At 41.1% G+C, this 16385-nt stretch overlaps 1 protein-coding gene across 2 annotated transcripts in view; it reads left to right on the forward strand.

Annotated features, from left to right (window-relative positions):
• Positions 1-4056, forward strand: part of TBX15 (T-box transcription factor 15) — a 99267-nt gene extending 95211 nt beyond the window's left edge. Inside the window, exon 8 of one of the 2 annotated variants that reach the window (XM_035314520.1) lies at positions 1824-4056. In XM_035314520.1, coding sequence (XP_035170411.1) covers positions 1824-2608 — 785 coding nt within the window. In that variant the 3' untranslated portion in view covers positions 2609-4056. The remainder of the gene's footprint in view (positions 1-1823) is intronic. The other variant, XM_035314528.1, reaches the window with a different exon arrangement.
• Positions 4057-16385: the final 12329 nt, after the last annotated feature.

Below are 16385 nucleotides of genomic sequence, written 5' to 3' on the forward strand. Positions count from 1 at the left end.
TTAAAATTTGAAAATTTCTTTTTAATTCTACCAGAGATTTGACACAATGTTTCTCTTTTAGGCTTCTGACAAAAAAGACAAAAGAGTCAGTGGCTTAGAAATAAGTATTCATCCCCATGGCTGGTAATGGGAATTACTTTTGACTTAGAAGCACAGAAACTTGGATTTTCTTGATGCTACCTGTGTCACTGTAGCCAGTCCAGGCTGTGCTTACCCAAGGCTGCTTTTCTTCTTTTTTTTTATGGCTTTTGTTTCAAAAAAAGAAAGAAAGAAAGAAAGAAATATATTATTAATTTCTCAAAGCTACATTTTCACCCTAATGACCCATTAAGTTTTATTCTAGAAGTGTTAGAAGGAATCAGATATAATTCTCAGCCCCATATAGTGATACAGAACCTGTCCTTCTAGTGCATCTCTTAATCATCTCAACCATCACCCCATCTCCTTTCATCACACAGCATTAGTCTCATTTCCTCCCCCATTTTGCATCAGACCTAAACTGGTCTCAAAATCCTGCTTTGTTTCCACAAGGCAACCCAAGATAAAGTTGCCCCTTACTTTGGACTATCAATGTGCAATCTCTGCCTTGGTTAAATTTCAGCCACCCACTTTTCTAATCCCTTAGTCTCTCACCTGTCATCTTCTAGCCTTTCCAAAATGCTGCCTTACCCAATGCTGCCTTACCCAAAATGCTGCCTTACCAGTTTTTTCCTAGTTACCCTGCTACTATTGATCCACCAGTCAACTCACTTCACCAGCACCTCTTTGCTCCTTTTACAAGAACCTTCAGTGTTAGTTGCTGTAATGCAGAAATGGAAACTCATGCAAAGAGAATCATTCAACTGAAAAAAAAAAAAAAAAAAAAAAAAAAAAGTTTCACACCAGAAATCATCATTCCCTTAAGCAGAGAAATGATTTTCCTGGTTGACCGAAGAAACTTTCTCTAACTCGCAATCTTGGCTGTAATAATCTCTTCTCAAATTCAGAATTGTCACATCAGCTTCTTCATATCACACACCTTCCATTTGTTATGGTGGTATTACATACTATTGTTTTCCCCAAGTAAGGACATGTGAACATCCCTGCTGTGCAAAATAATTAACTCTACCATTTGTAACAATAACATATTATATATATATACACAGAAACAACAGACAAGCATATATATAAATATTTTGTTAACAACAGTGATACATCATATGGAATCCATTTTAAAGTTAAAACACGAGTGAAAATCCCAGCACATCCCCTTCATTGGCTCTGTGGAACAGGCTATAGCTTGAAACCGTGTCCATATATTTTAGTGTTACTTCTGGCTTAAATCAGTACTGCTGCACCATGAGCCATCCAAGAAAGCTGTTGAGCAGTGTAGAAGTCCAACATGTTTTCAGTCACTTCCTGCCACAAGCCCCCAGAGCAGATGATAAAGCATGTTTGTAGCGGGGCCATACAGTCTGCTGACTGGTGGTCTTCCTGGAGACCAGGAGAGGAGACGAGGCAGATCTCTTGACTGATGGAGCTGTACTTCCTTGCAGATTTCCCCCCCTGCTTTCCATGCTCTGTGGCTTGCTTGCTTCCGTCTCCTATTTTACAAGGAAAGAAAACCCCATTGAAAAGAAAAATCATAACAAAAAAAGCAGCAGGAAAGACCAAGGGATGCTATTAATAAAATGAAGGCCCTTGCCAAGAGAGCCTGAGTTTTCCAGCGGCCATTTTACCACCCTTGTTTCTTTATTAAACTAAGCTGTTTCTTAATGAGACTGTCTTGTTTTGCACATGTGATCCCAGGCTCTGAACATACTCCCATGTGTTTTGTTTTGCAGGAGGCAGCACAGGCACCTCCCCAACAACCTCCAGCACAGGGACTCCGTCACCCTCTGCTTCCTCTCACCTTCTCTCTCCATCCTGCTCCCCTCCAGCCTTTCATCTGGCCCCAAACACTTTCAACGTTGGCTGCCGGGAGAGTCAGCTCTGCAACCTCAACCTGTCCGACTACCCCCCGTGTGCCCGAAGCAACATGGCTGCCCTGCAGAGCTACCCGGGCCTTGGTGACAGCAGCTACAACCGTCTGCAGAGCGGCACTGCTTCTGCCTCACAGCCCTCCGAAACCTTCATGCCTCAGAGGACTCCATCTTTGATCTCAGGAATGCCAACTCCTTCTTCCTTGCCCAGCAACAGCAAGATGGAGGCCTACGGCAGCCAGCTGGGGTCCTTCCCAAGCTCCCAGTTTCAGTATGTCATGCAAGCAGGCAACCCTGCATCCACCTCCTCCTCCTCACACATGTTTGGTGGCAGCCACATGCAGCAGAGCTCCTACAACGCTTTCTCCCTGCACAATCCCTACAACCTCTATGGATACAATTTCCCAGCTTCCCCAAGGCTGGCAGCAAGCCCAGAGAAACTCACCACTTCCCAAAGCACTTTACTCTGCTCTTCCCCATCTGGGGGGGCCTTCGGAGAGAGGCAATACCTTTCAACAGGGATGGAACATGGGATGCACATGATCAGCCCCCCCTCTGGCAACCAACAGACAGCCAATGCCTGCGACAACAGACAGTATGGTGCTGTTCAGGGCTCCTCCTCACAGATGTCTGTGCACATGGTCTAACAAGCTGTGCCTCTCCTTGGCATCGAAGGCAGTTGGACCTTCATTGTTTCCATGGGTATACCCACCCCAGTACCTTTTTGCCTTCAAACTTATAGAGGAACTAGTGTTGTAATGATAATTAAGAACACAACCAACTAGATATGCACCACCAAACCTTGTGGAAAGCTTCCACTGACAGCCATTGCAGCTTGTTGTAACCCAGGGCCTATGGAGCTGCCATGGAGCGTCTGCTCTTTCTGGACATTGCAGAGAGAAGGGCATGACTTCATGAGAAGCTGGAGTGAAGCAATCAAATATACAGTTTATGTATTAACTCTCAGCTAATGTGAGCTCTTGGTGTGGAGAGAGCTGTGTCATTGTGTTGCCTTCTCTGGGTGTTGAACAAAGGCAGTCTCCCAAGATTTTGTCCTCTTGAAGCAGCACTGCTCATGAGGGGCCAAAGCTATAAAGGCCTTTCCCTTCCTGAACTGTCCCACACTGCTGGAGCCGCTCAGCCTGTTTCTGAAGCCATCAGTGGCCCATGACCCCTTCTCCTACTGTAGCACGGGATTGGCACTGCTGAACTGGAGCTTCTCTTCCCAAAAAGGTTTCTGTATTTTCATGACAGCTCTGCCTGACAGCTGGTTTCTTTGTGAGGGTCAAGCCTACCAGCACTCAGCCTGCAGACAGAGATGGGAGAGAGAGGAGAGAGAAAAGTTGTAACTTCTAAGTGAACCTCAGACATAAGCAGAGTTCGAAGCTTCACACAAGCATCTTTGGAAAGATGCACAGGGGGAGAGAGAGCTCAGCTCTTGTTGACGTTACCCAAAGGGATGCATCCAAACCAAAAGAATGACAGCCTCTCTTGGGAATATGTGTCCTCTAGCATCAATTCAATGGGAGGAAATTCTCCAGACTGAGCTCACAGGGAAGAGCAATGAGAAATGAGAGCTCTGCTCTACAGCAGTACTCTGGCCTCCCTTACCTTGCATGCAAGAGTTGCCATAGGAAACCATTAGCATTTCAGTAACAATGAGGTTGAGTATTCTCCAACCACCTGCCTGCCATGTGACCTCTGTTTAACCAGATAGAAAATAGATCATTACCTTTCAATGACTTTCTTTTCTTTTTTTTTTCTTTTTTTTTTTCTCCTTTTTTTTTTTTTCTTCAAATCCTTTAAAAATAAGAAAACAATTATAGCTTGGTGCAAGCTATGCATTTAAATTGTGTGAAAATGCAAATATCAAGTAACAGAATACAGATATTATTGAGATTTGTTGTGAGGTGTTGTAGATAAATGTATTTATATGCCTAGTGGGGGAGTCAATGTTATGAATATAAAAGAGGGCAATAAAAATGCTATGTAAAATATGTATGAAGAAAAAGGTGTATAAAGATTTGCCCTATGCACGGAACTCTGTTTCTAAGTGCCAAGCACAGAATGCGCTAAATAAATCTTTGCAATTATTCCCTTTGTGTGTGTGTTTTTTTTTTCTTTTTTTCTTTTTTTTTTTTTTTTTTTTTTTCCTCTCTGTGAGGCTTCCTTGGTGGTCTTCTAAAGACAGACACTTTCAAAGTACTGCCATGCATGTTTACATCATAGAGGAAATGGTACAAAATTATGAAGTCCAGGTACAACACTTAAAGGGAGCACAAGCATGCACATGGATGTGTGTTTGGGAAGTTGTAAGCCGACCACTCAGGAGGAGTGTAAGCAGTCAGAAATACTGCTCAGCAGCTACCATCCCAGAAATCTGTTTATTAGGAAGATTTCACTAAAGCCATGATACTTTACACAACTGAAACCCCTGATACAGTTCACAATCAGACTTTTAAAAACAACACTTTTCAGTGAACTGATCAGATTCAGAAATGAGCAAAAATTCCCAGGGAGCTCTATTACAGTAAAAATTCAATCTTCTCATTTTTTATTTTATTTTTTTAATATCCAGAGCTTGGGATATGTAAGGTGCTTGCCTTCACAGGAGTGTGTCTCAAGGACAGCTAGAGTTTTTATCTTGGTTGTTAAACTCTAATAAAAAGCTCTTCAGAGCCATTTTTCACAGTTAGTATATAAAAATAATAGTTACAAATAATCATATAATTTTTATTTCATTTAAGATGTCATTTTGGGGTATTTGTCATCTTTTAATTTGCATTGCATTTCTAACATGAGATTGAGGCATTAATACTGAAAGCAGTAGGGAAGCTGAACCTCTGGCTGTTAGAGTTATGACTGTAGAATTTACTGTTTTCCTTGTGTCAATAAACCTCCTCTATGAATAAAAAGAAATAAAAATAGTAATTAAAAAAAAAAAAAACCTACACCAGGAAGGTAGAAAGACCTTGAAAGATAAATTCTGCAACATTTCTTCATTTTTATTTTTACAGGGGAAAATAAATATACAAATACCATTCCCAGTACTGTGCCTAGTATGTCTGACTGTATTGTGTTTTTTACTGTGTCTGGTCTGGGAGGCTTCAGAAAAAAGCTGGAGAGACTACGTATGAGAGAGACTCCGTCCATCCCCTTGTTGTCTTCTCTTTACTTCCAATAATTGACTCTGGATTTAAACTAGAAACAGGGTGTTTTAAAACTGTCCTAAAATCCTTTCAGAATCTTTCAGAAATATTCTTCATTCTGTGCATTGTGTTTTTTGAATTGCCTCCCTCTGAACAGACAAAAATATATAAAATTTTAGATAGATTTATGAGACACTTGGTCTTTTTTGGTATCCACTGTTTTATATTTATGTCATTACAGTCGTATTACCTGTTCTCTTTGTTTGGATCAGTCTTTCAGAGCCTTCTAACAAATTTTGCTAAAGCTGACTTTTACAGCTTGGTTTCTTCTACAAGTGCAATCAGCTGATTTAGCTGTTTGCTCAATTCTTGTTCAAGTGGTAGAAGCATTTTTTAACTTTGAAGATGTTTATGGAATGACCTGATCTCCAGTGTTAATTTTTTGCTGTGATCAAAATATGTAACAAGCAACACTAGCATGCTGCTAGCAGCTCATCACTCAAGTGCCTTCCTTATCCCCACCCGATTCATTGCCTTTCAGCCTAAGTTAGCTGAAAAACATTCTCATACAACTGGATGGTGCAGCCTTTTGAGTATCAGGGAAAGAAATCATACTGTTCAAGACCAAAGTATTGCTTTTTCTTATTTATTCCATTTAAATCTTTATGAGTGACCCTGTCTTTCAGCTAATAATAGAATGTAATCTGACCAAATTAAAATCATTGTCAATATCAAAATGTATGTTTCTAATCTTCATTAAAACAATAAATTCCATCAAAAATTGTCACTTAAAAAAGCAAAAGACAGATATAGGGCACAGTCTTCAATATTAGCATGAAGCTCCCAGTTTCCATGCATTTTAAAAGGAACCCACTGAAATTGTCACCTAGACTCTTCAAAGATATGATCCTTCAAGGTATTGAGCAGCCTGTCCCTGATCTTACCAAGCTCTTCAGCATGCTGATGTAACGTTACTCTGTCCAATTGCCTTCAGTACAAAAATTACTGACCTCAGGGCCAGTGTTTATTGACTGTATTTACAGTCTTTTTTTTTTCTTTTTTTTTTTTTTTTTTAAGATTTTATATAGCTATGTGACATATTAAAAATAAGACAGCTTAGTTATTTTTTCATCTTAGTATATGGAAGATGTGTTTTGCTGATCCAGGGCCAGAATATTCAGCATCAAGACTGAAACAGGATAGGAAATAAAGCTGAGCAAGGGTTGTATGTTCTGTGATGTAGAGTTATAACACTAATATGATTGTGTGTGAAAGTTACACTGACCTTCTATGAGGATTAAAAACAAGCTAACATTGAAATGGAGAAAAATGTAATAAACTCTTTCCTTGGTTGTCACTGAACAAAGCAAAAGTAGAGTAGTGTTCGGAGTGCAGCATCAAAAATAACAGGCTAAAGCACATTAAAACAAATTACCTAGTGTTTTGCACAGGTACACGGGTGAAATCCCCTCAGCATAACACTCTCCTGAATAGACAACCTGCTTAAGGCCTCATCAACCCCCAAAAAACTTGCATGCACCCCCACCAATTTTCATTTGGCATATGCATGCTGTTAGACACCAGAGGATCTACCAAGAGGCCAAGTACTGCAGAAACCAGAGGTCTTTATTCCACTGCTCCTGGGCTCACCCATTTGTTCTTAGCCCATGCAGGCTTCTGGCTTCCAGCGCAGAAGGGAAGTGTCTGCATCTCCCAGTTAGATGCTGCAGATTTAAAAGGCAAAACATCGTGTACTTATTGGAAGAAGATCCCTTTTCTAAAAGTCCAATACAAATGCCAAGAAACATAGTGGAAATATCCATGATAGGAGATTCTTCATCCTACAGCACAGGTTGTTCCAAATGCAAACCTTGCAAATTGTTACATAAATGAAGAGGATAGATGCAAAAATAGTTGAAGCGGGTTTGTAAGCAAGCCTTGAACACTTATTTAGCTCCATTCCTTAACACACTGACAGGCTCAGGACAGAAATATTACTGTGAGCACAGTCAGTGCAGCTGTGAACATTGCACTCCAGTGCAACATAGTGTTCTTGGAGGAAATATGAGCGCTGTGCACTCAAGCAAGATACTCAGGGTACAAACATCAAAATAAACTAAGGTACACAGTTGTGACAATAAATACACTATGACAAAAATTACAGCATATTATCTGCTAGTGCAGTTGATTTATTGCATACCAATCGAAGCTTTGCTGATGTAGGTGAGGGATGTCAGACAGTCATTTGCCATAATAGTAATAATAATAATAAAAACCTTTTTTTTATTTTTTATTTTTTATTATTATTTGGTTTTTGTTTTTCAACACAGTTAGAAACTTTCACCCAGAACATGTTAGACCCTATCCTGCACTAGCAGATGAATTTTTTTGGACATTGCTTGTTGGACATCATTCTAAACAAAACAACAAGAACATGAAAGTGCACCCGAGGGCTAGGCAGAGGAATTCCTGAGCATGCCAATTATATGCTACAGGAACACCAGGAGTGCAGCTATAAGAGCAGTGACAGAACTTTGTGAGGATGGTACTGGTGTGGTTAAGGGATTATTTACCATAAATAAGCCAGTTCCACCCAAGGAACAGCTGACTCCTTCTGCATTTTTTCTTCTTTAGAGGGTCAGCCTCCAGGCCCAGGTATTTTGGCCAGGTCTTTAACCCAGCATTTTGAGTCCATTGACAGGACCATTTCTAAGACAATCATAAATACATGTATTGCTCTGCTGAGGAGGGATTTGTGTAGCCTGCTGTTGGCCCACAAAACTTTTGCTGGGGTTGTGGCTCACTCATTTTTTTGACTGCTCCTTCTAGTTTTTCTGTAATTGTTATCTAGGAACCTGTATAGAACACAGTCAGGATCCCTGAAACTCTCACATAGATGGTGTGAGCGATATGCTATGTACACCTCTTTAAATATTAACTCCTGTCCACGATAAAAATCCCCAATAATTCTTATACGCCTGAATGGTGGACTAGACTGGAAAACAGCAGCTCATATTGCTGCATGCAATTGCCATTGTTTTGTGACAGCCCAGTGATGAGCATTGCTCCTGTGCTGGATAGTGGTCAGCATCAGCTGATTCAGGGAGGAGCAATAAACCTCCACATCAGGGTTAATTGTGCAATAGTCTATCTCTGGAACACTGAGCTAGTCTTTTTCTGTCTCAATATGGAACTCATTGCATGCTGTGGGGGAGAAGGATTAGGAGCCTGTGTAATTTTACACTGGTTGAAGTTCCTACAGATGCTGTTCTTATCCCAGTAATGTTCTAAATTTGCAGAGCATTTCGAAAGCTCTGCCATTCAGCTGGATAATACCCTTCTCTGCTGATATTGAGTGACTTCTGTGGGCTCTTCTTGGACACTTTCACTAACAGGGCTCTTGTTAGTTCATGTATCCCCTTGAGCATATTTCAGGTCATTATTTCCAGCTGACTGCACTCAGCAATACTGTGAGACCCAGAGCTGGCCTATCTGGCACTGTGAGCAGAAAGCATTAACCCTCCTTTTAGGATGATGAAGAAGGTGGTGCTGGTTCAGGCGAGGCTTCCTGTACAAGTTCTTCGCGTAGGTGCCTTCACTAAAGGATGGGTTTTCCCCTCCAGATCACACCAATGACAGTCCTCAGGACATACTGCAGCACTCACTGCCTTCCCAGTATTTCCTTTGTAAGAATCAGGATGTCAGGAGGGGTGATATGGTCTCTAGTTTCTCTCCTATCCAAATTGTTTTATAACATTTCCCTTAATGTGCATTCAGGTAATTGCATGTTAATACCATTGCATTTTAAGATGGTGTTACTGGCTCATAAACGAACATAAAGAAAAACTGCAGCCAATTTGATATACTAAATAAATAATACGGTCTGGTGATTGGAGGTTTGATGTAATTACCTGCATCTGCCTCTGCCAGTAAAGCTGGAACAAGCTGTGGTGCAATTAACTCAGCATAAATTTAAGTACAGCCTGCCAACACCATCCAAAGCAGGGCCAGCACTGTACTGAACAGTTTATATTATGTTGCTATGCAAAGATCTGTATATGGAAATATTAAGATTATTTAAAAGGAAGTATGAATGCAGATGTGTGTATAAAAAAGAACCAGAGAAGTACAAGAGCACAGATTCATATAATTACCTATACTAATTGCCAGGGATATGATCAATAGCAGTGAAACTGGTAAACACTGAGGAGTGTGTTGTCTTCACCAGCATCACAGCACCAATGACTTAACAGCAGAAAACCTGCAATCCAGCCATGGAAGGATGGCAACAAGACTACTGCACACTGCATATGACTTTTATCTTCCTGTAAATCAACAAGAAGACAAGGTTTAATAGCAAGCTACCCAAAATGAGGAAGGAGAAGACAAAGTGTGGCAATGTCATCTAAGATTTATGATGGGCATGGCTTCTGAAAGGTGTAAAAGACCTGTACAGAAGAAAGCCAGAAGATGAAGGGAAAATTCAATGGTAATCATCCCTTGTATGCAGGTGATTCTGCCCATAATACCTGGAGGTCCACAAAATGATCAAAAATGATAAAGAACTAGTCATGCACACATAGGAAAAGTGACAACATAGAATCTGGAAAGATTATCTGTTAGTAGCTCAGATATCTATGGATAACACATAATAAACTGCTCTTCCTCCTGCATGGAAGATATGAATTAGTCCAAAGGAAATGTTGATTCTTCAGCTTCTGACTACAAAAATAAAAATCATATCAGCAAAAAAATCAGCCTCTGAAAGCAAACATTCTCTCTGTATTCAAAAAAATATGGTTTATTAGATTTGTTGTATTAATACTCCAAACATTCAAAAAATAGGAAAGGAAGAAATAGATAAAGAAAGGGAGAAAGAAAGAGAGAAAGAAAGAGAGAGAGAGAGAAAGAAAGAAAGAAAGAAAAAGAAAGAAGGAAAGAGAGAGGGAGAGAGAGAGAGAAAGAAAGAAAGAAAGAAAGAAAAAGAAAGAAGGAAAGAGAGAGGGAGAGAGAGAGAGAGAGAGAGAGAAAGAAAGGGAGAATATCAAGTAAAGTAGCTTGACAAGCTGAATTTAGCTGTGGAATTGTCACAGCTCTAAAGCTCAGGAAAGTACTGCAGGAGTGGTCCTGGGTGGTCTGTGAACTAGATGCCCAATACTAATGCTGTTTTCCACTTCTTAGTCCAAGAGTTCTACAACAGAAGTAGCAACATATAGCATCTACGACTTGCTCCTAAGAGGAAAAGTGAGGAGTTCACAGTTTCTCAGAGCAGCTGAGATGCAATTGAGCTTGAATCCAAACCTAAAAAATTCTCTAGGTTCATTCATCCATAATATCTATGTTTTTTCTCCCTTCAGCTGTTGCCACAATTGTACCGCTGGGGGGTTCTTTAATTCAGTTCTCCACTGCTTTTATCCATGTTTCCCAGAACACTAGCAGCTGCAATATAATGAGATTATTTATGATTTCTAAATATCATCTTATAATGTATCTCCCAGGCCAGTAAAGCAGGAGCCCAGCAAAGCTCACTGAACCAGAGCTGCCTGTAGCAATCCCACAGTGTCCAGCTATTCATTTCCATTTCCTGGCTTTTCAGATTTCCTTCTGGATTTTTTTTTTTTTTTTTCACAGCAATAACAGAAAGAAAAATGTTATTGGCTGCTGGTGTTCAATCCCTGAAGAGGTGTAGCAGCAGGAACCTCCTTTCTAGGACTCTTTTGGTGGCACTAAGCAGAAAGAAGTTCTGTCCTTGATGCAATAGCCACACGTGGAAAGTGCTGTAAACTATGGTGTTTCCTGACCCAGTTACCATTGAATGACAGTCTGCAGTGACAAGGACAGATGTGGTCCCACAACCTTCTGGCCTGGTCTCAACAGCTGTCACTTAATCTGGCATTTGTACACTTTTCTCATCCACTCTAGGCCTTGTTCTGAGTATTCCATGACAGCCCTTTTAGATAAGTATTTTCTTGAGGGTGAACAAATTTCTAATGCTGCAAGTGCAGATTGCTTCTCCTTCAGCGCAAAAATGAGTTGACTGCTTTTCAGCAAACTTGTTCAACATTCATTTCTTAATAAAGATTTTTATATAGCAAGGAAACATAATTTCAGATTTTCCATTAAATTCTATTTTATGGTGAGTAACTTTGAAGAAGATTTTTGCTGCTTTATATAGACAGAAAACTACCTATGTCCTCCTGTTTGCAATAGCACTTGAAAATTTATCCTCTGCTTTCCACAGTCATAGCACTTAGAGGTTTTAAATAGGCAATCTCTGCATCTCCCTTGCTTGTCAAGGCAATATAGCCCATTTTACAGACCATAGGAACAGAACAAAAGATTTGCCTAAAGCCACGTATACCCTGTGCCAGTCTCTACTCCATTTCTTGCAAAAGTGTAATCACTTGTAGAAGTGACAACAAAGGCTCCACCTCTGCCAATTTGGTATTGTGTTAGAAGTAATGTTGCTCCATTTATACTTTCAACATTCAAGTCAGTTGGGAGGAAGAGCCTGTCACATGCTGCTTGACACCACCAAGCATCAGTAGTCCAGGCAGTAATTCTCATACTGCTCTTGCAACAACACCCAGATATGCAGGTTTAGTGGGAGCAAGCCTAGTTTTTTATCACTGACCCATGGCAAGGCAATGGTGAAAGAATTTCCAGGTAACCATGCAAAGACTGTGGGTTGCACATGCAGGAAAGTTTGATCAGTGTGTGCTGATCCTGAGCAGTGCTGCTGCTGTCTAGAGGAAAAATCTGGGGCTCAACACCAGTCTCCTGAGTGGCACCCAGAGCTTAAAGTGCACCTCTGGAAACACAGTACTTGTGCCCATAGTGTTCTTCTGTTTTACTCTCTCTCTGAGTGAAGATAAACACAGTCCTGTGCCAGCAGCATTGTGTAGGTGCATAGAGGAAAAGACAGTTGTCCAAACAATATGGTATGGATACCTGGGGAAAAGGCACATTTGAAATGTAAAGGGCACTTACATTAAAGTAAGGTGTGAGAGCTATAGGAAGAGCCAAATTAGAAAAAAATAAAATAAAAAATAATAATAATTAAAAAAAAAACCTTTAAGTAGCCAAATTAAATAAGACACAATGGGGGCCATTTTTGCCTCCCAGGCATTTCATAAGACCACACCCCAGAGTCAGGAGGTGCTGAGGGCAGAACCACGTGTCCCTCCAGGTCTAATTTCACTTGGCCACATGTGAAGAACTTTTGTGACCTGCCTGTTTCTACAGCACTCATATCTTCTCAGTTTTTTGCTTTATTTCTAAGTAATTTTTGTCCTTTTAAAATTTTATTTATTTTGAGGGTGGGGGTGGGGGTGTTGAGTTCTAAATGCTTTTGAAGACAAATAAATTCTTTCTATTTAGAAAAATAATCAGTAGATGCAAAACATAAAGTCATTTCAGTCATAGTATCTTGGAAGAAAATAGATACAGTATTTTGGAAAGAATTTGAAATGAAAACACAAAGCCTGATGGGATTTAAATGTAGAAAACCAAAAATTCAGTCTCGCCCCCTCTTTTCCCTCCCCTTATTCATGAGGTCACCATTTCTCATCTCACTGACTATGGCATCTTGCCGGGATCCAAAGGCAGCCACCAGAAAAAGTGTTCTTGCTGCTCTGAGCACAGTCCAGGCAAGCTCATCCTGGCCAGGAGAAAATAACCAGGGTGGTTTCTTGAAGCTACAGAGAGAAACTTTGTAGAACCAGAAAGAAACAGATGTCCAGAAAATGCAGATGACCTTTCTTGTCCCCTCAAAAATTTGATGTGTAAGCATTTGAGAAAAGGGAGACCAGATGAAAATGTGTGAAATAGTAAATGTGCACTGATATTCAGCATCATTGCTTGTAAAAAGCTTATTTGTGTGTGTGTACAAAGAATGAGAAGGAGGAGAAAGTCCTTGTACGCTTGGCCTTGCAAGCACTTTGCTGCAGCAGGAAGGCTGACACCGCTGACATCTCAGCTCTATTCCTACTTCTCCAGCAAATTATTTCTCTTACAGCATGATTCATACTGTCACAACTCAGACCTCCCCCGCCCTTCAGGAGGCGGACTGTTGTTCAGCCATGGTCCTGGGTGAGCAGCACCTGAGCTTTGCATCCCATGTAATTCTCAGCCCACCTGCAGAGGAAGTGGCCATTCTGTCTCTGACACTGCATTGACCTTGTTTAGCTGCAGATCGTTCCCTTTTTTAAAAACAAGTTGTGATCCAGTTGGGGAAATCAAGAGTGTGAGAGGAGTAGGGTTTGTGAATATTTTCCTACCACTACAGATTTCTCTCTAGAAAGTTGGATCAAACTCAGAACCTCCTGGCCGTATCAGCGGCTTGTACTTGCTCTGTCACATCTTCTTGGACAACAGTGGCAAAGCGAATGCTCTAATTTGTACCAAAGTCAGGCTACAGCACAATTACTTCCAGTGTACATTTCCAAGTTATTTTGCTGCCACATAAATCCAGTGCAAACCTAAGTTGAAGATCCAGTTCAGAAATGCATCCTCATGACAATTTTCCCAATACAAGAAAGAAGGAGAACTTAGTTACAAAGAGAAATTTATGCCTGTTAGAAGGAATAATTTTTTTGTTGAATTTTGGCTTTGGAAGTAAGTTGCCTCCAGGAAAAACTGGTGACATTAAGGGTTCGGAGTCATCTTGGCTAGATAGGATAGTCTGAAATAGCAGAAAGGCTTTAATGTGTGTTAAGCTTCAAGCACATTCCTAATTTCTGTCCATGTTAATAGGGATGTTCATATGCCAAAACCCACAGCCAGACAACTTCTTCAGCTGAGTAAAAAGCACATCTAGTGCCCCTGGGCATGCTTTCCTCATCTCATGCAGCACCTTCACAGAATCACAGAATCACAGAATGGTTGAGCTTGACAGGGACCTTTGGAGATCATCTGGTCCAACCCTTCTGCTCAAGCAGAGCCATCTAGAGCACATTGCAGAGGACCATGTCCAGGCACCTTTTGGGTATCTCCAGGGAGGGAGATTCCACAACCTCTCTGGGCAACCTTAGCCTGAAGCTGTCCCATACACGTTTTGGAAAAAAACAGTGGTCTTTTTATCTTGGTCTGCAGCAGTCCCCAGCATCTATGAAAGACAAATCCTTTGGTCTTTATTCTTTTCTCATTCTCTGCTGCTACGTTTGTGATGAATCATATGGAGGTATTCAGGCCTACAGTGACAGTATTTTCCTTACAGCAGTTGTGGGGATGTGGGGATGAGCACAGAGTGTCTGGCTCTGACACTGACAGATCTCACACTGCTCCCAGGGAGATGCCCAAATGTTACAAAGATGAACCATATGGGCAGCCCCAGCACTTGAGACCATTAATAGGAATTTTTAAGCAACTGTGATTGATGGGGTAGCTCTTACAAGTCTAAGATCAATGAAAATGCAACTTGATCTTTTGAACTCAACTCCTTATTTTTTTTTTGTTCCTTTTTCTGCAGAGAATCCCATAAAACCATTTCTGTGCAGACAAAAGCTGTCTGGGACACTTCATGTGGATTTGTCATGCATTTTCCTTTTGCTTCCCCCTACCTCCACCCTGTTTGCAGTTTCACATGCAGTTTGGTTTTGAGTCTTTCTCCATGATTTTCACAGGTATTTCAAGATCAGATTTTTCTGTACTTGTGATTGGATATTGTCTTGACTCATTTGAGACTCGTTATTTTTTCTTTCTTGTCGGTTTAATTAATTTACCCCTCATTATAACCTAGGGAGGAAAAAATGGTAGGGAAAAAAACAAAACAAAACAAAACAAAAAAAAAAAAACAACAACAAAAACAAAACAAAACAAAAAACAACAACAACAAAAACAAACAAAAACAAACAAACAAACAAACAAAAAACAGAAGTCATCAGGTACAGAGAAAAGGGTGAACAACTTTCAGGAGAAAGTGAGGAAGGCAAGAAAGGAACAGGAAAGAGGACACACCCTCTAAACATATCTAACGAGTCTTGAATTATCTGATATTGATATTTTCCCCTCAGGATTAGCTGACACAAATCCACATTATCCAGAATGGCTTTGTCTTTCAGCATTTTCTATCAGGCTCTCAACTAACAGAGCAGTCATTCCCAGTAACTTTGTATTGAGCTGGTCCTCAGCCAAGATGGCAATAGTCTTCCAACTGCCAGATGCTGCCAGAAACAAAAGCCCCCAAGAGGTTGGCAGGCTGCTTAAAGATACAGGAGAATGATCCTGGAAAGGTAGAGGGAAGGGGCAGGTTCTTGGAAAGCCAGGCAGGGAATTAGGGAGGGGAGTGAGAGTGGCATGGAGAGCTGTTGTTAGCTATAGTCACAGCTGGGGATAAACAAGAGAGCCCAGGGTGTATGAGGGAAGAGGATGCCAAAAACAATGCAGTGAGCGTGGGTAAACTTGAGGGAACACAGAGAGAAATGCAAGGCAAACAACACAGAGTGCAGAGTGGTCCTGAATGAGAACGTGAAAGTCAAAGAGCTACAGAAGAGAGGAGGGGAGTACAGCAGTAAATACATTTGTGGAAAAGGCTAAGGAGGAACTATGAAGAGGTAGGGAGGAATGCAGTGTGAGTGGGATAAAAGCACAGAGAGAAAGCAGCAACTCCTCTCTCTCCAGGGAAGGAAAGAGCAGGAAATGGAGCCCTTGTTTTATGTGGGATTGACAGATGTATTTTGAACTTGAAACAACCACAGACAAGTCAGGAGCTGGGAAATAGTCTCTCTGGGCAAGAAAGCTGTGTGCTAGTTAAACCAACGTCGGTGAAAAGGGGATTTGGAGAAGTAGTTGTAGGGGTGGTACAGACTCCTGGAGTAGTAGTGCCTGAGATGGGATATTTCTTCCCTTCCCCTGACTAGCTGTGGGGCCACACAGCTTAGTGCATGGCTCAGAATAGGTAAGTTCTAGCACAGTTTTGGGACAGGGCAGGAAGAGTGATGATCTGTCTCCAGAAGTCCCTGTCTGAATGCATTTTCAGGAGCACACCAACTGTTAGCTGAGTAACACTTTACTAATAGTAAAGTGAGGAGGACGTTTTTGCTTGACTGCTTGGCAGTGGAAGAGACAGGCCCAATACACTACTCGAGCTCCTACAGACTTCTGGGAGGAGGGTAAGCAGCTGCTAAGCAACGGAATGTATGTGTGCACTCTCCAGACCTCAAGCACCCCAAAGTGTTCACGCACTTTGTTACCTTCTGGTAGTAGGAACACATCCAGTTGCTATTGTGTGTAGCCTGGACGCTTTTGTCTTTAAAGGAGGTCTTCAGTGGTGTCA

The sequence above is a fragment of the Oxyura jamaicensis genome, chromosome 1 (assembly GCF_011077185.1).
Source record: "Oxyura jamaicensis isolate SHBP4307 breed ruddy duck chromosome 1, BPBGC_Ojam_1.0, whole genome shotgun sequence".
NCBI classification, from domain to species: domain Eukaryota; kingdom Metazoa; phylum Chordata; class Aves; order Anseriformes; family Anatidae; genus Oxyura; species Oxyura jamaicensis.